Below are 27,336 nucleotides of genomic sequence, written 5' to 3' on the forward strand. Positions count from 1 at the left end.
GAAGTTTGAAGTTGGATTCATTTATTTACACATTTATTTTATGTTTTGGGTTTTTTGTTTTTTTTTTACAGGTTTTTAGATTTGGCTCAATAAATATCAACAGTGGACTGAACTGAATATTTATTTATTTATTTTCATGGGCAGCTGTGTTTTCCCTTCATGATATAATTACACCCACAGCTAATAGGGCCACACATAGTGACCTCACTCACACATGCACTCTCGCTCCGCCTAGGTCACTTTACAGCCACCCATTGGAGGAGAAGTCCCGCCTCAGTTGCTGACTCTCGGCCTCTGTGAGCGGCTGAAGAGGTGATCGACAGGAGCCACCGTGGAAACCAAACCACTCCATCGCCTGCTTCAGGGCGGGAACTCCCAGCTTCCTAGTCACCTAGCAACACAGAGCTTTAATCAGTCTCCATATATATCCCATATGGATGATGTTGTGCTTTGCAAAGCTTCAAACTTAGACATTTTCCCTATTTGTGATTTATATTTGACAGCTGAAATCCACCTGTACCACATGCCACTTCATACTGTAGTGAAGATGGATTTGTATAATTTAGACTGTAGAGCAGTGATATTTACCACCACATTCACCTTAATGCACACTTACAGAGCCTGAGATATGCTCAACAGCACCTGCCTTCAATTCAGAACAAATCGGCGCGACATACAGTGCAAAACTGACATTTAACCTGACGCTACAAAGATACATACATATATACATATACATGGTGCAAAGCCAAGTTAAAGCTAAGTGTACCTGCCTGGAGTCATGGCTAGCAGGTTATTACAGAACACGATCGTTAATAATTCCCTGTGTTTTGTGGCATTACATCACTTATTCTTGTTACTTTCATGGCTTATGTAAGCCAGCCAGCATTTCTGTTCAGATATCATTTTTCTGGCAAGAACAGTAGCAAGCTAAGGTTAGCCAGCTAGTTAAGTTAGCTGTACCGTTAGTGTCCCTGGAAAAATCCTCAGCATTGTTCTACTCCATCACGTCCAGTGAACAGTTACAACAGCGATTATGAGAGGTACAAGCTGGCTTTCGCAGAAGCAGTTAATGCGCTAAACAGATCTTTACCCTGTGAATGATCATCAAACAAAACCTTGAATTACAAGAGCACACGGCTCTCTCTACCCTTGCTCTTGCTGCTGCATCTGCACGGAAAATGCCACAACACATTTCCATAGGACTGAAACTGAAATACCTCAGGGTTGTGTTTCTCACCTTTTCTATTCCTCTTCACTACTGATTTTGTTATAAGGAGGTGAGTCAACTGTTGGATTGCTTTGTAGAGAAGCTAGACATGTTGTAGACCTCAACCAGATCAGAGGACTTCAGACTGGGTAGTGCATATACAGATTCTCATTCATATCAACCAAAGGCAGGTAGAAGAAGTGAACAAGTTCTAGTACCCTGGAATCTATTCACTGCTGACAGTATGGTTGACTGGACTGTCATCAGCTAGGTGGACAAAGCCTTAACTATACTATAATGACTGCAACCGATCTGTGCATCCACCTCTCTAAACTCAGCTACAAAAATATGTCTTTTTCAATTCAGTAGCTGTGCCCACTGTCCTGTATGCATGAGAAACATGGAGAGCAACAGAAAACATTTCCCAACACTGACACCATTAGTTAGTGATTTCAATTAGGAGGACACATCCTTCACATATCTCCTGAACAATTTGCAAATTGACCTGGACTCCATGAACAGGTAGACAGAAGAAAGGCCAACCAAAAGATCACTTGAGGTGGATGTTCACTGAAGATCTGAACATTGTTGGCATCACCTGGCTGTGAATGACCGAATTTGTTGGCGATCATAAGCTGCCCCGTGTGCTAACAGGCGTAAGACGAACCAAAGGTAAGGCTAAGGTTTACTTTAAGCAGCTTATGCCGTCAGTGTCTGTTGTTTATAAAAAAACAAAACAAAGCTCACAAGTTCTTCTCCTGAGTCTGCGGTTGTCTTTCCAGAGTACACAGTATTCAGAAGGGATAGAATTGGAACAAGAGGAGGAGGAATACTTGTGTATGTAAAAAAACACCTGGATTGCTCTTTGCTTAGTTCACCAATAGATGTCGAAATAGAACATATTTCTGTTAAAATCACTCTTTCCCCAGAAATGTCATTTACATTGATCTGTTTATATCGCCCTCCTTCCGCAAAGAATATTTTTTTATGAACAACTACAGATATTACTTAAATATCATACTATAAATAATAAGTCTAATGAAATAATTGTAATGGGAGATTTTAATGTCAACTGGGACTGTGAAAAGGACAGAAAAACACTCAAGGACATAATGGAGACTTTGAACTTTACTCAACACATTGAACAACCCACAAGAATAACGAGACACTCTAAAACTAAAATAGATCTGGTTTTCAGTAATAAGCCCGAGCGAATTATTAAATCTTATAATTTTATCACTGGTATTTCAGACCACAATTTTATATTATTTTCTAGAAAACTTATAAAATCACGGGTTAAGAATCACTTTCAAAGTTCATCTAATAGGAGATCCTTTTATGAATATATACCAAGAAGTCAGCGACAAAATGTAGCAGAAGCATTAGCATCAGTTAACTGGGAGCCTTTATTGTGTAGTGATGATCCACAATTCTGCAGCAGTCACTTCACTGACATTGTCAAGGATGTTATATCAACATAATCCATTAGAGGTCAACAAAAAATAAAGACAACATCTAATTTGCCCTGGTTAAACAAAGAGTGCAAGAATTTAATGAAAACAAGAGATCAATTACTAAAACAGTTCCTGAAAACAGGTCTAACTCTGGATAGACAGAGATTTACTTCAACGCGGAACAAAGTAACAAGAAGTTTGAGACAGGCCAAAGCAAATTTTTTTATAAATATAATTGAAAGAGCCAAAGGTAATGGTAAAATTATCTGGCAACACTTAAATAAATTACTTGGCCGTCATTCAAACAAAAGTAAAAATACAATTGAACTTTATGTAAATAACTCTATTGTTAGAGAGCCTCTCTATCTATTGCCAGTAACTTAAACACTTTCTTTATTTCATCTGTTAAGGCAGGGGTCGGCATGCGGCTCTTTAGTCCTTATAGTGCAGCTCCGCGTGGTTTGGGCAAATAAATTAGAAGTATTTAGCTGAAGTGTATTTTATTTATGTTAGTTCTTTTTAACTCGTAGTTCTAAAGGTTATTGTGACATTGAAATATAAAAATAAAATTATATTCTATTATTTTTTCATCGCTCAAAATAAGAGTCACACTCGCGGAAGCCGGTATACCCACCGAAACGCCGTGCATTTATCGAGACTTTCAACCCCAGGTAGGCCAATTATGGATCTTCGGATCCACATTATGTCAGCAGCTGTTCTCCACCGTGAACTATGTTAAAGACAAACACCGTTCACGCCTGACAGATGACAGCTTACAGTCCTGCGTAAACTGACTTCGTATAGCCCCGATTTGCGGACTCTGTGCGCAGAGGTTCAGGAGCAGAAGTCCCATTGTAAACAAATCACGGCAGACCCGACGATGTTTCCATGAACATGCTTTTGAGCATCTCTTTATTGACCACTTTTCACACACGGTTGCTGTACGCATACAGCCGGCTGTAGCTTTTCAGCTCACAGCCCGACATACACCACCAACAGCACAGATAGCGCAGACGTAAAGGCAGCGAGGCGTGATTGCGGGTGTTGCTCAGGTGCGTCCGCCTCCCCTGCAGCGGCGCTGCAAACCACGCCCCGCCGCACGCATTAACCAGGTAAAATACATATTTAGGCAGAATTTTGCAAATATCTATTTTTCAGCAGCATAGTGCTTTTTTCCAATTATTTTTTAAGAGTCAGGTCAAGGCTCCAACAGCCCAAAGGCGATATAAGGGTGGCGGCTGACAACAGTTTTTGTTTGCTACATGGATCATTTTAGTTCAGCTGGGTGTCTTTCCTTTTGTTATATTTAAGAGTTCAAAATGTGTTGATTACATAAATATAATTTAATTTTCTCTGTTGCACTTCATGGATTTCATAAGCAGCACACCTTAGTTGTTCACACAAAGCATGAAGATAAAAAACAATATATACAGTGTTATCTTCATTTTAGATGTCAAAAAGTATTTGCGGCTCCCAGTGTTTTCTTTTGCGTGGAAACCGGGTCCAAGTGGCTCTTTGGTTGTAAAAGGTTGCAGACCCCTGTGTTAAGGAGATCAGTCAGAGCTTTGACTCAGTCGTATGCTCTGATAATGTGAATGATGTTGGTCAAAATTTGTTCACCATCACTCATATTTCAGACACTGAAGTTGCTAAACTAGTTACAGGTTTAAAACAATCAAAAGCACTTGATGTATATGGTATTAACACAAATTTCCTAAAGGAACATATGGATTTGCTTGTACATCCAACCACTCATGTTTTGAATATGTCTTTCAAACACTCCATTGTTCCAACAGATTGGAAAATTGCTGCAGTTACACCAATTTTCAAAGCAGGTGTGAAGACTGACATGGCTAATTATCGCCCCATAAGCATACTCCCGGTCGTATCTAAAATAGCTGAGAAGTGAGTGGTTAAACTCCTCACTGCTCACCTAGAAAACACCCAACCCTCATTACATCCATTGTAGTTTGGCTTTCGGGCACATCACTCCACAGATACTGCCCTGTGTATGTTAGTGGAGAACTTGAAGAGCTTGCTGGACAAGAGTCCCTGTGTTGGAGCTGTATTTTTAGATCTGAAGAAGGCTTTCGACTCTGTAAACCATCAGATATTGTTGTCCAGATTGACTCAGTTTAATATCTCCAGTCAGGCTCTTCAGTGGTTTGCCTCATATCTCTCACACAGGAAACAGTGTGTGGTGTTGGATGGGGTTAAATCTCCATATTTAGACTGTGATACAGGGGTTCCTCAAGGATCTGTTCTTGGGCCCTTATTGTTCTCTCTTTTTATCAATAACTTACCTGAAGTCTGTCCAAATATATTTGCTCAAATGTATGCGGATGATGCAGTTATATATACGCAAGCAAATAGTGTCCAGCAGGTGGCAAAAGATCTTACAGCTGCTTTAGCATTAATGCACAGCTGGCTGGAGGACTCATGCCTAATGTTGAACACCTCAAAAACTGTCTGTATGTATTTTTCAAAACACCCCTTAAACTTGAAGCAGTCAAACATATTCCTGGATGGAGTAGAGCTTGAATTAGCTCCAGAATTTAAATATCTTGGGGTCATTCTAGACCCAACATTATCCTTCAAGAGTCACATAAATAAAGTGTCCCAGGTACTTAAATTTAATAATCGAAATTTTAATCATATACGTAATAATTTAAATATGAATGTTGCAAAAACTTATTTTTACTCAATGATCATCTCGCATATGGACTATTGTTTGACGTCCTGGTCACTTGCTTGTCCAACAACACTTAAAACTATTGAAAACATTTATAAAAGAAGTTTAAAACTACTTGACAAAAAACCGACTTCCCACCACCATTGTTATGTGTTAAAAAAACATAAATTACTGAACTTCAATAACTTAGTGAAACTTAAAAGAGTCTGTTTAATATATAAAGTTTTACACTCCCTTGCTCCACCACCACTAAAGCAGTTCATTAGGCATAAAGAAAGCTCAGACAGGACCACTCGAGCTACAACCCGAGGAGACTTGTTTATACCCCACAGACGGACAGCATTTGGGCAGAACGTCCTCTCTGTCAAGGGTGGCCATCTGTGGAACAGTCTTCCTCAACCCATTAGAAAATGCTCGACATTCAATTTGTTTAAGGCAAAGGTTAAAAACTGGTTATGGACAAATCAAGTGTGTGATCATGTATGAGTTGTATAGTTTTAATGTTTTATTTGTGTAAGTTTTGGTGATGGAGTTTTTATTATGAATGAATGATGAATTTTTATGAATTATTATGTTTATTTTTTTATGTTTAAGGATAACAGATAGAAATTAGCCTTTGGCTATAATCTGGCATGTTTACATTCATGTAATTTTTTTTTACATTTATGTTCATTAACATGCACTGTCCTAAATAAATAAATAAATAAATAAATAAATAAAACAAAACAAAACAAAAGAATCATCAATCAAACAAGGAAGCTGGCTTGTTTCTGAGTGCACTGGACTTTGCATGAATAGTTCTTAGAGGAAGCAACATTTGTGTTGAGTTTAACATCAGATTATCTATAAATACAGCAGAGAAAAAAAAATCAGGGTTGTCTTCTTGGCCCAGAGTGCAATCAGTAAGAGTATTTCAGGCAGAACAGTTTTACCTCTAAGAAATGTGACTAAACCTCCAGTCTGGCACCATTTGTGGGAGTTCATGTCTGCGGTGGATAAAAGCGTGCAGTGAGCAGCAGATGGTACTCACAGCGGCATTGGGCTCGATAAGGCGCTGCTGCAGGACTCTGGCTTCCTCCCAACGCCCGGACACACACAGACGCTCCAACTCACATAGCTCCTGGCCCAGCACATTAGCCAGCGCACACACTCCACCGACAGCACCTAGAGACACAAATCAAAGACCGATGAGAGTTCAAGAATCACTGGAAAAGGCATATATATATATATATACATATATATATATATATATGTTTTTTTCTTCCCTTTTCCATTCATCTCTTTTTTTAGGAACTGTTATGCAAGGAGATATCTTTTTAACCCTTTGAGTTTAAATATTCCTAGTTTGTAAAATCCTCATCTGTAAAGAGGGAAGAAACCAGAATGGTTTTTGCCAGATACAACTTCCTGTTTACAATTATGACAAAAATCAAAGAAAAGCAGATCTGCAAACTTCCACTAGTTTTATCATATCAGAGCTTTTTTTTTGCAGTAGTTACAGAGTAAAGTCTGAAGTGTGACAGGATTATTAGAAGGGAGAAAAAATAATCTCCAACATGAAATTGATATTTTTTAGATATTTCCCTATTTTCTCTTCACTTGATACTTTCACTGCAACCATTTTTTCATTAATAGTCTAGAAGCAACTTTCCTTTTTGGGGGGCACTAGTTCAGACCTCAGAAAACACTAAGGCCATAATGGTGTCTTCCTAATCCTTAAAGGTTGTCAACAATGGGCACTTCAGATTTCTGCAAACTAACCTGATGTAGGTCTGAGATGGTGTGCTGACAGCTTGTTGTTAAACTACGTTGAAGGCAGTGGTTTGACAAGTTTTATGTGTGGAGTCACTCGGTGCAGCGTTTAGTCCGCATATAAAGCAGTTCGCTCGTCACTGTGTTGCTGACGGTTGATGGCTTGCGGACAATCTGGGCTCTGACTGTGAAGGTAAAGCTCTAATAAATATTTAGCACCCAATCAGTTGTGAGCCAGTGTTCTCCATCACCACATCACTGCGTGTCTCTTTCTGTGTTTTAAATATTAAATATAGCATCTGTGGGTAGAATTTAGTGTTCAAAGAAACGGAAATGAACGAACTCAACATTCAGTATATCAACTTTAATATATCACTGTCCTGATTGTATAGCTGTCCTGATTTTGCATTCCAACTGTATGTCAGTACAAGGCAATGATCACTTTAGAGATGGTTGTCTGACTTTTCTGTTTTCATTAGTTGTTTTTCTTTTCACATAGATAACCCAGGCAACAACTGTGTGTCTAGTATCGCTGTTGGCTGCTGACAGACAGACAAGCAGGCCTGCGAGGGGAAGCTTCACCACAGAAGGACTAAAGGCTAAACTGATGTAGACTAAGTCACAATGAAAACGATCCACAATGAAATGTGCATTTCACACTAATTGAAATTTACTATAATACAGTCACCATTTCAATTAATGTTTAAATACATAATATACTGTATTAAATTGTAAGTACAGTGTTTTTCTTATTCATGCAAATTATCCTCTAATGATTTTTGATCTGTAAATCTAAAAAGCTCTTCCACCTCAGTGCTCTCCATTCTTTAGCGCAGCGCTCTATCAAGCTAGAGAGGATTCAACAATCAACGCTAGATGGTGGGAAAAGTGTTCGCTGAAGCTAAAAAAGAAGGTTAAATCTGCATAACTGGAGCTGGATCCTTTTTGTTATTACCTGTGCTAAGGTAATATTTTTAATGAGGATTCAAACTCAGTTGAACAATGTAATGGTTTCACTCTATAACTGAATGTCAGCAGAATGAGAAACTACCAGCAGAGCATATATGTTTGCAAACCCGTGAATGGAGGATTTAGATGCGAGTAGTCTTGTCTCTTTAAAGTTTAAAACCGACTGACATGCATCTTTGTTAGGGTTGCTGACAGAATTCATTTGGACAAAAAAACAAAAATTGTGCGGAAACTTTCTCATATAACTCGTTCTGTGTTGCCTTCCTCTGCATTAGCTGTATCACTTTCACGCACACGTTTACTCACACGACAAATTCTGTATATATGACAACATGTCAAGGACCAAAGATCAGAGAACCGTCGGAGAGAGGGAGTGTGTGTGTGTGTGTGTGTGTGTGTGTGTGTGTGTGTGTGTGTGTGTGTGTGTGTGTGTGTTTGACGGGGCTGGTAGTGGGAGAACATGACTCATTAGGTTCTTGAGCATCTTGAGCATCATACTGATGCTTATTCCCAGGTGTGTTATCTAATCCGAGCTTACAGTACACCGTACGTGGCCAGCATATGAAAAAGGTAGAAAGTACTTTACTTGATATTGCTGCTGCTTTACATTTTAGTGAAGCTTACGCGCCTCTCCACTGGGTGAGGAAACACCAAACGGATTTTTTTTAAATAGTTGTGTCAAAACACTGATGAGGCAGAGAGTAACTAGTAACGTTGTTTGTTTGTTTTTTGCACACATCTAAGATATAAATAAGAAGATGCCACAGGGCTGGTGTCTTGAATGTTGGATGCAGATAACCCCTCTGTGCTTCCAGGCTCTTTGATCCTGAAGAAATATGGATTTAGGCTCAACAATATGTGAGAAATATAGACATGATTGTATGGTTCCTTGAGTTTCCTGTGTTTGCTGTGCCGTCCAGGTTTATTTTTCAGAAACTGGCTTCCAGCAGCCTTACACAGAGGGGAAGGTGAGAGTCATGAAAGTCAGATATAAAGTTTAAAGTGAAAGCTGAAGCATAAAATAAAAACTGATCTCAGTGTGGCTTCACATAGAAACACTGTGTTCCCTACTGGAGAGTGTAACAATAGGATATTTTCAATTTCAATTATTTCAGCTTTTAAAATCCGATAACGGGGATGAGCCAGAGACCTTCTGCCTCTGATGATCCAATCAGATTCCAGCTGATTTGTTGCTACTCTTGCTAACAATGGCACAGTTACTCAAGTCCTGATTGGTTGGTTCATGGTGAAACGCAGCTTACGAGTCAAATACACAAGCCTGTGCCTTTTACTGTTTTCTAGGGGCAATTTGTCATTTTGTGTTATTAGTGAAACAACTGTAATTTTCACAGCTGTAAAACATACTGTGGGCTGTTAAGCAGAAGGTAGCCAATGCCTCTGGTGCCCATTGTCAAATGTTCGTGAAAGTAGATTTGGAACACTTAGAATCTGGACACACAATAAAATGGTTGGCATTTTACTGTGTTCGCACTACACACAAAGCAGCTGTTACATCCATCATTTGGTGAGTCTATTAGAAAAGCAACACTGACAAGCAACTTTTCTCACAGTTGTTTTGTGAGAAAAGTTGCTTGTATGAATTCAGTGTTTGAGTTGATTGCTACCATCTGCCTTAAGCCAAAATGTTACCAATACAATATTACTGATTATATTAACTATCTGTAATTTGCAGCTGGGTTAACTGTTACATATATAATGAATCATGCAGCCTTTCTCCCCTGTCAGATGTGTTGCATCCAGATGCTCTAAGAGACCTAGCTTCGCCTCTTGTTCCTCTCTCTCTTTCCTTTGTGTGATAGCCTCCTTTTCTCTGTGGGCTTGAACGGTTGTGTATTTGTGTTTGTCCGTCCTCTTTCCCGGTCTGTGGTAGTTAGGAGCTTGTGTGCCTCAGACCTGCTCATCAGCAGCTGGAAGTTGCTCCACATATGGCATCTCATCTTATTTTTGTGATTTGCCGTAATCATTATTGACCAGTTATTTACGGTCCTTTACAACAGTTTTAAACGTCTTCCTGTGTTGGCTGTAATCAACACAAACTATTCAAATTCTGTGTGGCCGTGCAGCTCTACGCTGAGGGAGGGCAGAAAAGTGCAATTGTACTAGCTGGAAAGTAGAATAAATCAATCAGAAAACAATAACACGTGTTAAATAAGGACATCCCATTTTAAGCCATTACTGTGTGATTTAGGAATTTATTGTATGAGCATGTTTAGCACGTGTGGCGTCGGCACTGTAATTCCAGGATATTAAGCAGCAGACCGGCCAGGGAGAGCTCCTTATGCTCTGTCTCGAATTTGAGCAGCATATTTCTAAAAAGCAGGAATGAGTGGAAGGACCTCTGAGAATCCACACATCAGTCATGATTCTGATGATGCAGTAGACTTCATGCTCTCATCCGTAGTGGGTGAGTGCGCACCTCAAAGACACTTGTACAGGATGCTGCTGATAGCCCTCCCTCCTGCTCACTCTGCAAGGCATCCAGCACCTACCTGCCTCTCTGCACAATATGTTAGACAAGTCCCCAGAGTAATGCATGGTCAAAGGGAAGATGGATGCAGGAGACAAAATGAAAAAGAGCTACAGCTAAATACTGAAGTACTAGCTAAAATATGCACAAGTCATTTTGTATTGTTGTAGCTTCTGTGTATTTTCAGTGTCTGTTTGTGTTTGCTCATTCTTATTAAAAAGGATAGGTTAACTGTTTTGTATGTGTCTCCTGTTGTATTAGCGTGTGGTCTAATTGCTGCACAATTTCCCTTGTGGGATTAATAAAGTTTCTATCTATCGGTGTTTTTGAGGGTACGCCTATACAAACTTAAAAAACTCTGATTGAGACAGGTTTGTCTCTCACAAATATAAATTACTTTCTTGTCTGAAAAACACAATGGGCAAATTTCATCCACAGAAGAGTCAAGATGTCGTAGAGAAGATAATTCTGGTTCAAAAAAACCCCATGAAATGTGTTAAAAACACATAAAACGATGAGAAATGTTCTTTTTCGAACATCTCTTCAATCATTTTTAATTCATTTTCTAAAAATCTTTCCTACCACTTTCTTAACACATGCTACCATCCTATGTAACACAATATTATTTCATATGCTGTAACAAAATCTCAGAAATGGATACTTTTACCGACATACCAATAATCTGATATAGCAACAGTCCTAAAAAGAAAAAAACACATATAGAGTAAGTAGTCAAATCCTGCCAGAAACCAGGGATGATCTTTTATCAGAAACAAATATTTATAAATGATAATTATTATTAGTGTTTTTACACTTGTTCTTGTGGAAAAAGGAACTTAAAATCTACTTTTTTCCCTATATTTTTATTTTAACAGGTAAATGGTGGCAGTGGATCCCTGTGAGAAACAGCAGTCCTTGTATTAGATTTCTTACCCACACAATAGGCTGCCATTAAAAACCCAGCCGAGCCCGCTAAGACCTGGAAATCCCGCGCCTTGGTTTTATGGACAATCAGGCCGATCCGTGTGATCTGCAGAACAAGTAAAAAAAAAAAATAAACAGAAGGAAATGAGGAAGTAGAAATCAGAGTGGTTTCATTGTTATCACTCCTCTTTTGCATCAGGACTAATATCTGTTATAGTTTCTTAATCCCAGGGGAGGCTGTCACAAGAGACAACAAACCCAACATCTCACAGGGGTAAACAAATCGCTCGAATTGAGAGAAGTATAGTCTCTACACATGGTCGAGGTTTTTAGAGGAGGGGATCGCTGAAGATCCAAAACAGAAGGGGGAGGAGAAGGAGAGAGAGGGAAACAGACAAGTCCCAAGTGAGAATAAAAAAAGAGGAATCAACTTCAAAAGATGGGAAGCAGAAGGAGGTGGAGGATGGGAGAAGCTCATGAATAACTGATGAGCTCCCCATTTTGTTTCGCCTCTTTTAATTCTCTTTTGTCAATCCAGATATGAAGTGCAGAATCCAAATAACCTGAAGTGTTCAAACGGAGCATTAGACAACTCTGTGGTTGCTCTGTGCATGAAGCTGAAAGCTCCACAGGGAAAACCCACACCCTCCATCCGTGTTACCAAGGAGCTTCTATTTTTAACCAGAGACTGTCAATCAGTTTCCCCATATTATTAATTTCAAACAACAGGACTGCAATTGATCAGTCAGTCAGGCAGGCTGCAGGAGCCCCTGCTGGCCTCCCGAAGGCACGGGCAGTCTGGCTATTTAGAGGCAGGTCCTCAATGGAAAAGCAAAATTGCTGCAAGGCTGCAGTCTGCCCTAAAACACAGTCATTTTCTTTTCTTTTCTTTTAACCCTTCTTATTATTGTCATTAGCCTATGATCTAACATGAGGGCATGGGGAGATTTAACCCTCTGCAGTATGAGCTGTACAGGTGGCTGGTCTGCTGGAGCTTTTGTTAAATGTTCAGGTCTTACCTTATTAATGTGAGAAATCTCCATGCCTGTCACTTTGTTTGTTTCCCCTCGCTTAACAACTGCTCATTCAGTTTATTCAGCTCATTTTGCTGGGGAACTTAGTAAATGTGCTGCAGAGCTCAATGTTGTTTGGGTTCATATCCATGAATCTGATTTAAAATAACAGAAAAAAGTCTCTCTAATATAGTCAAAATAGTCATGTAACAAAGTAAGGACATCCTGTGGAAACTGTTCGCTTTTGGACAAATTTGGAGAAGAAGTTGGACCCTATTTTGAAACTGTGCCTACTGAACACTTACTAAACACTTTCTAACCAACCTACTTGAACAACATAATGAAAATGTGCTTTTTCTATATTTTATTTGATAGAAATATCAACATGTAGAGATTTTCAGACGTTCTTCTGAGGAAAAAAACTGCTCACAAGCTATTAGTCATCCCGACAGCATAAATGGCTTCTTTTAGCAGTTCAAAAGGGCAAATACTTTCACTTGCAAAATGTTTGAGAGTTTTCATGCACGCACTGCTTTCATCAAATCCTACAATGTTTCAATCTGCTTTGAATCTGGGCTTCGAATCAGCCATTCCATAACCCTCAATTTACTTGCTTTGAGCCATTCCTTGGTGGTTTTTCTATTGTGCTCAGGATCGTTACATGGTTGAAAGAGTGACTTCTGGTTCGGCTTCAACTTTCAGACAGATAACTTCACATTTTAGTAAGAGTCTTTGACAGAATGCATAATATATGCTTAAATCAGTGGCTACAAGCTGGCATGAGTTTCTTCTCATCCTCATAAAATCTGTTCCTGTCGATTAAACAGCTCTATCTTTAACAGTCTATTGCTTGAAAAAGCCTCAAACTAGCATAGCTTTTCTCCGATGTTCTTTTTGGATAGCAAAGGCTTTTTCTGGTATGCTTCACATGCAGGTCAAACTTGTGCAGTCTCTTTCTGATTGCAGATATATGAACTTTGACATCTCTTCCAGTCGTTGCCTGCAGACTCTGTAACACAATCTGGAGGGGTTTTTTGTTGAATCAAACACTCTACTCTTGGGCTGACTTTGCTACCGATTTCATTTGAAAATTATGTCAATTGTAGATAATTTTATGCTTTATTTCATATCATTAAGAAATCTTTTAAGCCTGCCTCAGACTAACAAATCTCCATAGCCTTTTATTGTGAAGGCCTTTGAGCTCTCATAAGATCTGAACATGATGCCAGAACAGCTTTCAACAACAAAGACAGGTAAAGATCATGCATGTCAGATCTTTGAATAATGCAGCTCACCCCATGCCCTGTGCCGATTAATACTTGGCTCTTAATCTCATACTTGTGATTCTCACTGAATGGATTTACAGGTGCTATAAAAGTAGAAGCATCCTTACTTTTTCTGGTTTTTTTATCAACATGGAAATGACTATGAAATGTGAGGTCATATACTGTATATCAGCTTTATATGAAGACATTTTTTAAACACAATCAAATGTGTTCTTGGTCAGTTATGTAAAACAATTAATTCCTAAATTCATGTACTAGGATGTACTTATGTACTTTATGTATAAAAATGTTTTCAAATTATTTTGATATGGGTATATTGCAAACACTGGGCTACTACATTACATAGCATTGTTGATTTAACCTTTATCAGAGGAAAGAGAAAAAAAAGGAAAGACAGAGTAATAGGAGTTAGGACAGAACAAGGGTTAATCTGGTACCAGTACATACTCTGTGAAGAGAGCTTTAGGTTTAAAGCGCCTTCAAAACAGACAGCTAGCTTTATGTCTACTCCATCAGTAAGACCTACCTGCTTGTCAACCAACTTAGCATCACCATACAGCCACAGCAAACCACAGGAATACATCTCTGAGGTTTTTTCAATTTTGCATTGTTTTATAAAATAGAAATTCAATTGTCTAAGGAGCTTGAAAAGAAAAGCGTCTGGACTTCTTTAGGTTGCTTGAAGACGTTTCACCTCTCATCCGAGAAGCTTCTTCAGTTCTAAGGTCAAATGGTGGAGAGTCCCAGATTTAAACCCAGTGGGAGTATCCCCCCAAAGAGGGACAAAAGACCCCCTGATGATCCTCTACCTAATCACATGAGCCAAGGTGTGAAAACGGGTGTGGGTCACAATCAGCCAGGGTTTCGGGTGAGCTCATTGTGAAACCTAGCCCCACCCTCTCATGTGATTTCCTGAGGTCAGATGGCCCAGGATGTGAGTGGGCATTAAGGCGTCTGGGAAGGGATCTCAAAACTGGATTATAGATGGCAGACAGTTGGTGTCGTAAACCACCGCCTCTGTTCAAAGATGGTCGCTCACAGTGGACATAGATGGCCTCTTTCACTCCTCTTTCAAACCATCTGTCCTCTCTGTCCAATATGTGAACATTGGCATTCTTGAAAGAGTGACCTTTATCCTTAAGATGCAGATGGACTGCTGAGTCTTGTCCTGTGGAGGTGGCTCTTCTATGTTGTGCCATGCGCTTGTGAAGTGGCTGTTTGGTCTCTTCAATGTAGATTTCTGTTCACTCCTCACTGCACTGTACAGCATACACCACGTTGTTAAGTTTGTGTTTAGGAGTTTTGTCTTTCGGGTGAACCAGTTTCTGTCTGAGTGTGTTGCTGGGTCTGAAGTACACTGGGATGTCGTGCTTGGAGAAAACTCTCCTGAGTTTCTCTGATACACCGGCTACATAGGGGATGACAACGTTGTTGCGTCTGTCTTTCTTATCCTCCCTCGCTGGTGTCTGATCTTCTTTTCTGTGGCTCTTTGCTGACTTTATAAATGCCCAATTAGGATAACCGCATGTTTTAAGTGCTTCCTTTACGTGTGTGTGTTCCTTCTTTTTTAGAAATTCAATTCAATTTTATTTTATTTATATAGCACCAAATCACAACAACAGTTGCCTTAAGGCACTTTATAGCGTAAGGTAGACCCTACAATAATACATACAGGGAGAAACAACAATCATATGGCCCCCTATGAGCAAGCACTTTGGCGAAAATGGGAAGAAAAAAAACTCCCTTTTAACAGGAAGAAACCTCTGGCAGAACCAGGCTCAGGGAGGGGCGGGGCCATCTGCTGCAACCAGTTGGGGTGAGAGAAAATACTGCTAGCATGAGCCATGTTGCTAATCATTGACAGCTGCTTGTCAAAACCTGAAAATAATTTGTGGTCTAACAAAATAAAGAAGAAACAGCCACCAACAAATACTGATGTCTAAATTTTGTTTCCAAAAGAAAAAGAAGAAAAAGAAGAGTATAAAAGTTAAACCAAGTGATGTGCCCGTGTACAACAAGAAGGATGTAGAACGAATAGAAAATACTGAAAATACTAATGTAAACGGAGAACACACTCATGGATACTTCTTTCAAACCCCATCTTTGTAAAATAAGGACTGTAAGAACATAATATGTACAGAAAGAGTAAGGCATCGAAAGATTGAATTTTAATAATACCTATAGGTGGTAAAGATAGTTATGTCTTCTGTGTTCATCATTACGACGTAAGCATAATTCATGTCAAGTTGAAATTATCATTTATCTGCGTCAGTCATATGCATTCAAACAAACAAGAGTTGTTGTTTTTTTATTTGCATTTTTACTCTTTTTTTCTTTCTTTAAAGGTATCAGAATCATCTCAAGCTAAGTAGCTACTTGCTATCCCAAAGTACACCCCCATTGATTTATCCGCGGTCAGGACTCAAGCAACTTTGATTGAATTTTAATGTAGAAACTTTGTGCATATCATCAGCTTTAAAGTTAAAGCTGTTGACGGTTTTATCTTAAATATATAAAAAAAATAACGTTAAACCCTCATCACATCCAATTGTTACTTTTCTGACAGTACATAGTTTGAATTTCAGTGACAGCATTGCAAGCTTCCATTTCAATCCATTAAATGTTTTATAACTACAGATGAAAAGATTTGTTACGTCTCATTATGTCTTATTTAAGTGTTCATGGCTTCTTAAGATGTGACTTTAATTGCCTCCAACTCTCTCTTACTGGGATAAATAATAATATTGTTGTTTTAATTACTCCACTTAGAGGAGATAATTGTTTGGACTGCGCAGACAGGTTTGTCGTGCCAAGATAGCAATGATGTCATACTGCTCAGTAGATTCACACATTTTGCGTGTGCAGGAGAAACACAGACTTTTAGTAAAACACCCACAGTGTAGGCAGGAGGAATCAGATTAAAGAAGATGAAGTAAGATGAAATGAAACCTTAATAATGCCAGTGAGGGGATATGTTGAAGCAGTAAATAACTTAAGTACGTGACAAGAATAACAGAAACTCTTCGAAAGAGTCGAGTGCCTTTTCAAACTTTTCTTTGTGCTTTTTTTTGTCTTAAATCAGATTTCAGATTGGCAATCAGGAAAGACTGAAGTGTCTTAAGCAAGATTGAAATGTACACTGTGACTGAACAAACAAGCTACTAAACTACTAGATGTACTCAAACCTCAGGCTTTACCTTAAATATATCGTATATATTTGTTCCACCCTTCTCAGATCTGGCTGCTGTCAGTCATCAGCATCACTACATCTGCCTGAAAATGCAATTGCTGCAATTAAGCTGCTTCTAAACTAGAACTGAAAGAAAGTAATTAAAGAGCGTTTCTACTCAGTGCATCCTTATACTGTCAATGTTAGGATTTCAGCACAATGATTTTATTCACTAACGACATCTCCAGGCCAAGTCTAAGAACACCTTTGAAGGAATACTTCACTCTAAATGTTTGTTTGAGTTAGGAAACACTTACTGCCAGTACATTTATGTAGAAATCTTGGATACTTGTGCTTCATTTACTTAGTTTACATAGTTTCGAGTTTCTGCTACTTACACTAGCATACACTATTGTTATAATAAATATGTAGGACTGCTTTCTTCCATTTGCGCAATATCTACGAAATTCTGTCTATCCTGTCTCAGAGTGAAAAACTAGTTCATGCATTTATTACTTATAGGCTGGACTACTGTAATTCAAAGCTCGATCCTCATGTGAACGCAGTGGTAAAATCCTGCTTTTTCTAACTGAGGCAACTGTCAAAGATCAAGTCTCTTCTGGCCAAACTCAACCTTGAAACACTAATACAGTTTATAACCTCTCGTCTCGATTACTATGATGCACCTTTCATCGTAATCAGCTAGTGCAAAAGACAACACCGCTCAATTTTTATCTGGCACAAGCAAACAAGAGCACATCACTCCAATTTTAGCGTCCCTTCACTAGATTCCAATTCGTTTAGGAATTTATTTGAAAATCCTTTTATTTGTCTTTAAGTCTCTTAATGGTTGTGCCCCATTTGATCTATCTGAGCTGATGCACCTTTACGTCCTTCCTCGTTCTCTCAGGTCAGCAGACCAGATGCTTTGCTCATTCCAAAGACGGAACGTAAACTCAGAGGTGACGGGGTTTTTGCAGTTGCGGCTCCAAAATTGTGGAATGATTTTCCACTGCATGTGAGGCAGGCTCCTTCACTCACTGTTTTTGAAATCTCATTTAAATACACTTTTACTCCCTGGCCTTCGACCCAGTGTGGGATGTCTATGTTACTTTTATGTACTCGTTTCTTGTTTAACTTCAACAACTCTTTTGTTTTTCTATATCTTTTACCTTCTGTCCTGCGTTTGTCTTTTATATTTGGTGTTATTGCACAGCGCATTGGTCAGCCCTGTTATTGTTTTAAAAGTGCCTTATAAATAAAGTGCCTTGGTATGGTACTTTAACCCTGAACCACTCTGTAGTTATTCTGCTATAGGCTCAGACTGCTGGGATTATGCCCTGAGCAGCTCTCCTCCCCTCTCCTCTATTTACATAGCTTGTACTCACTACAGCCTGTACATACCTATAGTTATAGAATATTCACAACATACTTCATACCGTGTACATTATAACATACCATAATAGACCCATTTCTGTAATATACTTGCATATCTATATTATTGCTAATATATATTGTAATATATCTATATCACTAAAGCACTTCTGGATGGATGCAAACTGCATTTCGTTGCCCTGTACCTGTGCATGTGCAATGACAATAAAGTTGAATTCTATTCTATTCTATTTACTCCCCATGTGTAAATGTGCCACTTCTGCATGCCATCAACTTATGTGTACTTTCTCCTCGAGTTTGCGCCATTTGTAGAGTTGATTGTTTTTGTGGAGTGGTGCTATATAAATAAAAGGGATCTAACTGAACAATTTCTGTTATATTTCAAAGCAAAATATTGTATATTTCACTCAGCTACATGATGTATGTGTTTTGCTATGATGAGTGCATTCCTGTTAATCTTGTTTATACCCATGAGGACAGTGTCTCACACACACACACACACACACACACACACACACACACACACACACACACACACACTAGTGACACAATAAACATTCTTGCCAACGGTTTCACAGTTATCTTCTAATCTGCAGGTGGTCACTACATCAAATGATACACAGCAATGTGGGAAGAGAAGACTGCAGGGTAATAAAGCTGTAATAAAAAGATGTAAACTGTTTAGGGGTTTGGATACTTCTTCTTTTCTTGGCTGAGTGTCAATGAATAGAAATAGCATCATTTTGATTTTCTATAAAAAAAATGCAATGAGGCTCCTTTAAGCTGGTTGCCTTAGTTACCATTTAGTTTGCAGGTTAAAATTTTTGATGTGTAACATACCATAAACTCAGTATGAATGCATTGGCATGGCTCATAGGCATTTGCCAAGCTAGTATCAGCTAATATCAGTATAAATCTTTTAAATGCCTCATGCATTTAAATTGACAAACTAAAGAACAGACATGAGAAACACACTGTCAGATATGCCAATACTGCATATTTTGCCCACCAGAGGGCACTCTGCAACATTCTTGCTGGCTAGACGTGTTTGAAAACATAAACATAACAGTCAGCTGAGGTTAGCAGAATCAAGCAAAGCATTAAATAACTAAACATAACAAATGTTTAACTTTTATGTGTCTGAAAGAAAAAGAAGTACTGGACGCTATATCAGAATATGAAATTTTAAATAGGCAAATGTCCAGCAGTGATGTTAGAAATGCTTTATCAGTCAGGCTCTAATCAACCCTGATTTTCATTCACAGATTTGTGATATACACACTTTTAACTGGTTAGTTTATACAGCTTAATAATTCTGTAGTTTCAGTCATTTTTCATTTTCAAAGAACAACCAAGAGACCTCTGTGTATTTCACTTTATATCAAACAAATTTGTCAGGCGTAACTTCTGAAAACTGACTTATGACACTTACTGTGGCTTTTTAGACATATTTTTTTTTTATTTAATAATTTATTTATAGCAGCATCTCATCTTGGATGTTGACTTGACCTTTTTCAGTGCAGCTACGACGTAAATGTTTAATTTACTTGCAGGCGTCTTATGCAATGATAAAGTTAGATTGCATACAACTTAACTTTAAGGTGGGTAAAAATGTTTCAGCCACATATTGTCCAGCATACGTTTAAAGGTAGGTAATGACAGAGTACGGGCAATTTTAGACCCATTAGAGATGATTGTGCAGTGACTCAAATTTCCATTATAACAACAAAACCCTCCACATCAGTCAAGTGGACACACCTTTTTAGGGGGGGTTGGGAGAAACTGTCCTCTCCCTGTAAACTCTGGTCAAATTCTCTTTGAACACAAAATACAGAGGTTTAATGAGCTGAAACAATCTGTGCCAAATAACAAGAGCTGGCTCATGCCAGCAAATGTGTTTGTCTCTCAAGTTCTAAAAAATCTTCCTCCAACTTGTCTGCTTCCCTGAATCTGACCCATCACCCCTTGTTTTCTGTGTTTGTCCTCATCACGCCTACAACTGAGCAGGGCTGCTCTGTACTTGAACTACACCCACACTCCAGTCTCCCAGCGAGTGGACAAACATGTTATTTCCCAAATCAGAAATCCATTTGCAACTTCTTGCAAACACTTCCCACACAGACAAAAAGGTATTAAGAGCTTGACAAGAGCAAACTGTCCTTTTTTTTTTTCCAGACGCGTAACCCTGCAATCAACCCTGCAGGATAAAACTACACACGCTTTAGTTTTAGGTTCTTCAGGAGTCTCCACTCTTTTCTCTTTTCTTTGCAGCAGTTAGATTACTGAAAAACAACAGGAACATAGTGCTCTGTCTGATTGCACAGTTGCACAAAATGCAAACTTTTTTCCGCATTGTTTGAGTTTTCTGTCCAGATAAAATGCACGTCAGATAAGTGCTGGTGAGCTCACTGGGGTTTAGGTGGTGTGGCTTACATCCTTTTAAACTTTTCGACTTGAAATCTTGACGCTTGTTCTCGAAAGAAGCTTTTCTCCTCGTCAGTTTCACTCACTTTCCTGGCCAGGTAAAACGTGGCCTGGCTAAATCAATTTTCTTCCCGACTTTTCAGAATCTCATCTCATGAGATGTTGTCTGGTTCCGTCAGTTTATTATCAAGTATAATCTTGTAAAAGGAATTCAAATCAAATTACATGGAGATCTGTGGCTCTGCTAGATCAAGCAGCGTTGGAGTGGCTGCTTGACATACGCAGAGATACTGTTTCACTTGCATTGCGCTAATCGATTTCTTCATGACTCACAGATTACATTGAGAGAGAAAAAGAAGAAAAGCTTAAGTTTAAGTGTTTCTTACATCTCCCCCACTGTCTTTAACACCTAGGATGTTTGGGTGCTGAGAAAGCTCCACCACAGCGTCCAGTGGCAGCTCCAGCCCCGTGTTTGCCGGCACGCTGTAGAGAACCACCGGCACTGGGCTGCTGTCCGCCAGCTGCAAGAGAGAAGAAACAGACGTGAGACCTCAAATAAAACACCTGTTGAAGGTTCCCAAACTTTCCCGGTCTTTTCTTCATTTACAGTGAATTTACTAACTCGGATCAGGCTCAGACTATAAGAAGATAATTCCTGGTGGCCTGGCTGGCTGACATTTAACTATTAAAGCTGCGATGAGTAAATAATGACAGCGAATCGTGGAAGCAACGGTGAGCAGGTACTGCAGTCAGAACTGCAGACCATCAGCACACATAATCAGTTAAACATTGTCTGGAGTGCAGTGTAGATACAGCTTCTGCCATGTTTGCATGGATAGCTGAAAATTAAAACAGCTAGTTCTAATTATTTTATGATAATCAGCACAGGTCCGATCAGAAGTCTGAGGGTGAGCCAAAGACACTTTATTCCTTGTTATCGAACTCCGGTTGGACTAGCAGCAAAATGAAAGAACACTCACTCTAAAACTTCCTCCCACGTGGTGCTCATTTAATCTTCTTCTTTCATTATCTTCTAAAAACACTTTTTGTACTCGTAACTCTAACTGACGTTGAGCTCAGCAAAGCGTAGATAATATATATATATAATGCAATATTCAAACCCAAAGGCCCGTACTGCTTTGTTGTAATAAACAGACATGCTTTACATGAGAGGTGGAGAAGTATTATTCTAATAGATTTTTTAAGCACAGCAGCTCCTCATAGAGAATTCTTAGAGTAACTCTTCAATGGAAATCTGCAAAATTTTCAGAATTGATAAGCACACACATTTATATAGTTGTTTTGACAGACGGGAATATGACCACATGGAAATATAGGGAATTTTTGTTTTTGTATTCATTTCTGTTGCACCTTTTACCCTCATCTGAGAGTGCTGCAGCACCTCGCTTTAGGAAGCACTGATTGTTCATCCTTTTATTTTTATTTTTTTAAACACCAAATCAAGGCCTAACCTCAAATTTGCGTGGCACTCTGTTTTTGTGTGTTTGCGCTGACCTTTGTGAAGTGATGGATCAGAGCCCGGCTGTCCATCTTCCCCTTGTAGAAGCAGGGTGTTACCACAAGCACAGCATCAGCTCCGGCTGCTGCCATCTTCTGCGTGAGCTGGATCGTGGCTCTGGTGGCTGAACAGGAAAAGGAGAAGGAAAGGAAACAACTTCAACACAGACTTTCACTTTTGACTCATTTAATCAAGCAGAATCATTACAACAATGAACCTCCTCTGTGCTCTGCAATATTTAGATTTGCCTTATATTAACCCCCACCCCCTCAGTCCACAGAATAATTGTCTGGCATGAAACTGGTCCATGACACAAAAAAGCTTGGGGAGCACTGGAATAACCCGTTTTTGTCTTTGTTTGCAGCATTTTATAGAAGCTGGATTGGGGCAGTTCATGTAGTAAATGTGCCTGCGGAGTGTAAATACTGTAAACACTGATCAGCCACAGCTGACAAACCACCTGCCAAATATGCTTTAGTTCACCCTCTTGGCACCAAACCAGTGAAGGTATGAACATGAGGTCTGTCAGGATGTCCTGAAGCACCCGGATCCTGCGTATGATTTGGGTCCTGTGGGTCGCAGGAGCCACTCCTGAGCAGACTGTACGAGCCACACATACAGTAACCCCATGTTGTTATGTTGGTATGTTACATTGTCTAATGTTGTAGCTGATCATATGTGAAGTAAGTGATGGAAAAAAGAAACCAGGAAGTTTTTACACAAGCGGTGAACGTAGGAAGGCTATGGAAGTAGAAGTTAATGCAGACTCTCGTCTCTCTGAGTGTTTATTATACGTTGCAGAATGAACAGCCTATCAAACTGTTACAGACTCCATTTGACTCCAATTATCAGTCCATCAAGACCGGTGACACTGCCGCCTCTATAATAAGCTTCGAATCGCAGTCATTAAAATCCAGAATGGAAAACATAATGAGTCAGTTTAAACTTTTAGCACTCGTCGTACAAAACTCTGATTTATTCGCAAAATATTTCACTTGTACTGTTTTTTTCTCCCCGAACGTGCTCAGATCTGAATGAAATTACACTTGATTAACAAAAATTTTTTTCCAAATGTTTTCATCATTTTGTGCCTTTAACAAAGAGCGTTATCTGCAAAAATAATTAACTCTGTTCACTTAGAAGAGGTCAGAGTTGAACTAGTTTAACTAAATGTTTAATGGTTTCCATTATAAATGCTACAATTTTCAATTTCAGCGGCCGTGATGCGTTTGAGGGGCTTTGTTCAGCGTATAAGCAAAGTTTGGAGAAGATAACCACACAGTGTGATGATTCTCTGTAATGAGCTTCAGTTCAGTGTCAGTAATTGTTTTCTAAAAATAAAACTTCTTTTAACTGAATTGTGAATTATTTTAACACAACATGAAGCCGGCTAATTATTGTCTTTGCTTAATATTCTTTATCACTGAACCCTCCACTGTAAAGTTAAAGCCTGAGCTCAAAGTGCCTGAGAGACTTACATTCGCAGCCTGATCCGGCTACCAGCAGCCTTCCCGCCGGCAGCGATTGTTTGACCATCCTCACCACCTCCACCCGCTCCTCCACCGTCAGGTACGGGTACTCACCATTGGAGCCCTGAACCACCAGGCCTGTAACAATAAAACACATGATTTTTTATATTTGAGGTGTTTTTGGGGGGGAGGGGTTAGCTCTGTAAAGAAGCTCATACGATCTCAAAACGTATCAGCCATTTCTGGGTGACCCACACCGCCCTAAAAACTCCTAAAAATGTCAGACTTTTAACTGTTTTTGTCAGAATTTACACCCTTCTCATTAACAAAGACATTTGAAATCTGGCATACTTCAACAAAGTAAATAAGTAAACGATAAACTTGTTAATATTCCTTTAAATAACAGAAAAATCCCTGTTTTCTTCTAAATTCACTAATCCACACGGAACTGTGTCTATAAAACAGTTTCAGGATTATGTTCCCCAACGTGACAATACCTCATCATCTCCAAACATAATATTATAAAAACACTTCAGGAAGCTTGAGAAATGTCTGGGACAACGCTGAAAATAAATACTAGATGCCCGTGATCTCTGGGGCCTCAGGCGGCACTGCATCAAAAACATTCTGTCATAGAAGTCACAGCACGGGCCCAGGAACACTTCCAGAAATCACACGCGCACAGTTTGCTGTTCCATCCACAAACACAGGTTAAAGCTCAATCATGCAAAGAAGAAGCCATATGTGAGCATGATCCAGAAACACAGCCGTATTCTCTCTGAGTCAGAGCTCATTTAAAAAGGACTGAGGTAAGGTGGAAACAACAAGTATTCTGTGGTCACACTAATCTAAATTCTTTTTGGAAAACATGGATGCCACATCCTCCACACTAAAGAAGAGAGGGACCATGTGGCCTATTATCTGTGCTCAGTTCAAAAGCCCGAATCTCTGATGGTTTGGGAGTGCATCAGTGCTTATAGAATTCACAGCTTGCACTTCTGAAAAGACGCCATCCCTGCTGAAAGACAGGTTTTAGAGCAGCACATGCTCCCATCAACATGAAGAAGGCCTTGCATATTTCAGCAATACAGTGCTAAACAGCATACTGCAGCTATTACCACAGCACGGCTTTGCAGTCCGGGTGCTGAAGAGCCCTGCCTTCAGTCCACACGTTCCACCGACTGAAAACATTTGGCATGTCATTAAATGAAAAATATGACAAAGAAGACCCAGGACTGTTGTTCTGCCAGAATCTTCTATCAGCCAAGAATGTGACAACATTCCCCTGCAAAAGTTGAGCAGCTGCTCTCCTCAGCTGGCTGATATTTACAGACGGTGGTTAAAAGCAGAGTGGATGCTACGCAGAGGTAAACATGGCCACGTGCCCACTTTTTTGAGATGTGTTGCTGCCATCAAATTCAAGATAAGTTCATATTTTTCTTAAAATGGTACATTTTCTCAGTTTAAACACTTTGTTTTCTGTGTTGTATGTAAATAAAATAGGAGTTTATTTATTTTATTTTATAAAAATCATTGAGCTATTATTCACATTTTACAAACTATTCCAACTTTTTTCTGGAATTGGGGTTGTATTTGACATCCTCTCTTTCTTCTGTGCCAACATTGGAGTGAGCAGCGTCTTCTCTTACTGCCCGAGTAATAACTGACATGTAAGGCGGATAGAGAAGCTCTCGGCTTCTGTCTGAGTCCAGCACCTCCGTGATGCTGCAGCTCAGTCTGAGGGTTTTGCCGGCCTGCACAGTCCAGGCACGTTGTTTTGGATAAGCCGCTTTTGCATTCCCCCTCTGGTGTCTTGAAGCTGCTTCATGATGGAGCTATGCTTCCATCAGACTGAGCTCCAGGTATTATAACCTATTCTGCCATCTAGCTACAGCAAATGTGAATGTAGGAGATAAGACCTTGGTAGAGCCGTTGAGTCCTTCTTTGCATCCCTTGAAAAATGCCTTCTATGAACAACAGTGAGACTGAAATATAACATACGGAGTAGCAGGTTCATTGACAGTACCGTAGGTAATAGAAAGTGTAATATCACAAGCAACAATAGTAAATGTGCTGACTGATGTGTATGCTTTCCTGATCCTCAGTACAGTTCACTCACCATCTTTGTATAAGAATACAAAACATAATATCAATATCATGTGTATGTGCGCTATTTGGCAATTTCATTATAATTAATTATTATTTAATTATTGATAAAAGAAATGTTCTGGTAAATGAAGAATAATCATGTAGAACGATCATTTAGTTAAGAACAGTAACATGTTGTGGAAGCAGAAGTGCAAATATTTCCTGCTGTGGATGGAAAATAAAACTCAGTAGCAGGACCAGTTAACGAACACCAGGGGGCGACAAATCCGAATCAGGCCCTGCCGTTACTTTACGTTTTTGCCTCGGTGCTGAACTTTGTCCTGTGTGTCTCGTCCCTAAGCAAATACAGACATTATCCATGGATGTCAGACTGCGGCGCATGCTGCGAGACGCTGCAGTGCAAACACTATGCAGCTGGTGTTTTAGGCTCCAAACTCAACTAGCTTCATAATGTTCAGAGCTGTGTAAGTAAAATCGACCTTATGCGCATCAATGACCTCCTTGTTATTCATACAACTCTGTTTTTGATAACCTTGACTTTCGCGTGCCTCGGGCCTGACCTTTAAATGGGATCTTGGCGTATTTCTGCAGGTTTTCCTCTAGTTTCTGATAGTCTACGTCCTCCTTGGCGGTGAACGGGGTGGCAATAGGCGGATAAATCCCGCTGAGGTCCAGCCTGGCAGCTGCTGTGTGGCTCTGGGATCGTTTCCATGCTCTGTGGTGAGCCACCCTGCACAGGGAGTTCAGACTTCCCCAAGCCCGGACGCACTGCATTGTAATTCGGACACAGAGTGACTGAGGTGCTCGCTGGCGGTGTGCTGGGACTCTGTGCAGCTGCTGCAACCGAGAACAGTTAATCACTAACCCGCTTCTTCAAATATTGACCACAAATAAGTAATTTCTAAATCCCCGATTTCAACACTGAACACATCTATCTCACAACAGTGAGACAACTGAATTGCGTAAAACGGTTTTGTGATAATTTTACAACAACGTCCACATGACTGAAACTTTAACTACTTTAGAATCAGTTTTAAAAGAATGGTAACACAACTTACATGGACTCCTGCAGAAGTTCACAGATCCCCAGCTCAGCCCAGGATCAATAAGGGATCATCAACCACAAGCAAGTTTTGAAATAAACGCAAAAGGGTAATTACGAGCGATCATGTTGTGGCCAAGAAAATAAATAAACAAAGAAATTAAAGTAAATTAAAAAAAATAATAATACTAGTCTTTTAAATTTTAACTTCAATATTTCTTGTGGAAGGCTGTGACAGTTGTGGCCTGTCTAATCCCTTTAGTATGATGGATAAGAGGGAAAACATAAACATACTTACAGAAAGATGCTTATTTGATACTTTTACCGAAACTGGGATTTAGATGTTTGTGTCAAACATTAACTGGTTAAAACTGACAATCGTTTAATAACCACAAATGAACAAAATGTATAATATACTCAAATC

At 39.4% G+C, this 27,336-nt stretch overlaps 1 protein-coding gene across 1 annotated transcript; it reads right to left on the minus strand.

The window, feature by feature from the left end:
* hoga1 (4-hydroxy-2-oxoglutarate aldolase 1) lies at positions 1 to 27,035 on the minus strand. The gene is made up of 8 exons (XM_003454133.3): positions 26,929 to 27,035; positions 26,431 to 26,707; positions 23,771 to 23,899; positions 22,289 to 22,416; positions 21,160 to 21,294; positions 11,496 to 11,592; positions 6,384 to 6,517; positions 1 to 391 (listed from the first exon to the last, which is right to left on the minus strand). Exons 2-8 carry the CDS (start codon positions 26,642 to 26,644, stop codon positions 242 to 244), a joined length of 987 nt encoding a protein of 328 aa, XP_003454181.1. The 5' UTR covers positions 26,645 to 26,707; positions 26,929 to 27,035; the 3' UTR covers positions 1 to 241.
* Positions 27,036 to 27,336: the final 301 nt, after the last annotated feature.

Source organism: Oreochromis niloticus, linkage group LG6 (genome assembly GCF_001858045.2).
Source record: "Oreochromis niloticus isolate F11D_XX linkage group LG6, O_niloticus_UMD_NMBU, whole genome shotgun sequence".
Classification (NCBI taxonomy): domain Eukaryota; kingdom Metazoa; phylum Chordata; class Actinopteri; order Cichliformes; family Cichlidae; genus Oreochromis; species Oreochromis niloticus.

Bases quoted from the DNA above. Each gene is read 5' to 3' on its own strand.
- hoga1 (XM_003454133.3), bottom strand. From the start codon at position 26,644: ATGCAGTGCGTCCGGGCTTGGGGAAGTCTGAACTCCCTGTGCAGGGTG. The intron at 21,295-22,288 runs GTCAGCGCAAAC...TCTCTCTTGCAG, and splicing joins TGATCCATCACTTCACAAAG to CTGGCGGACAGCAGCCCAGT. The intron at 6,518-11,495 runs GTAAGAAATCTA...TTGTGTCTCTAG, and splicing joins AATGGCAGCCTATTGTGTGG to GTGCTGTCGGTGGAGTGTGT.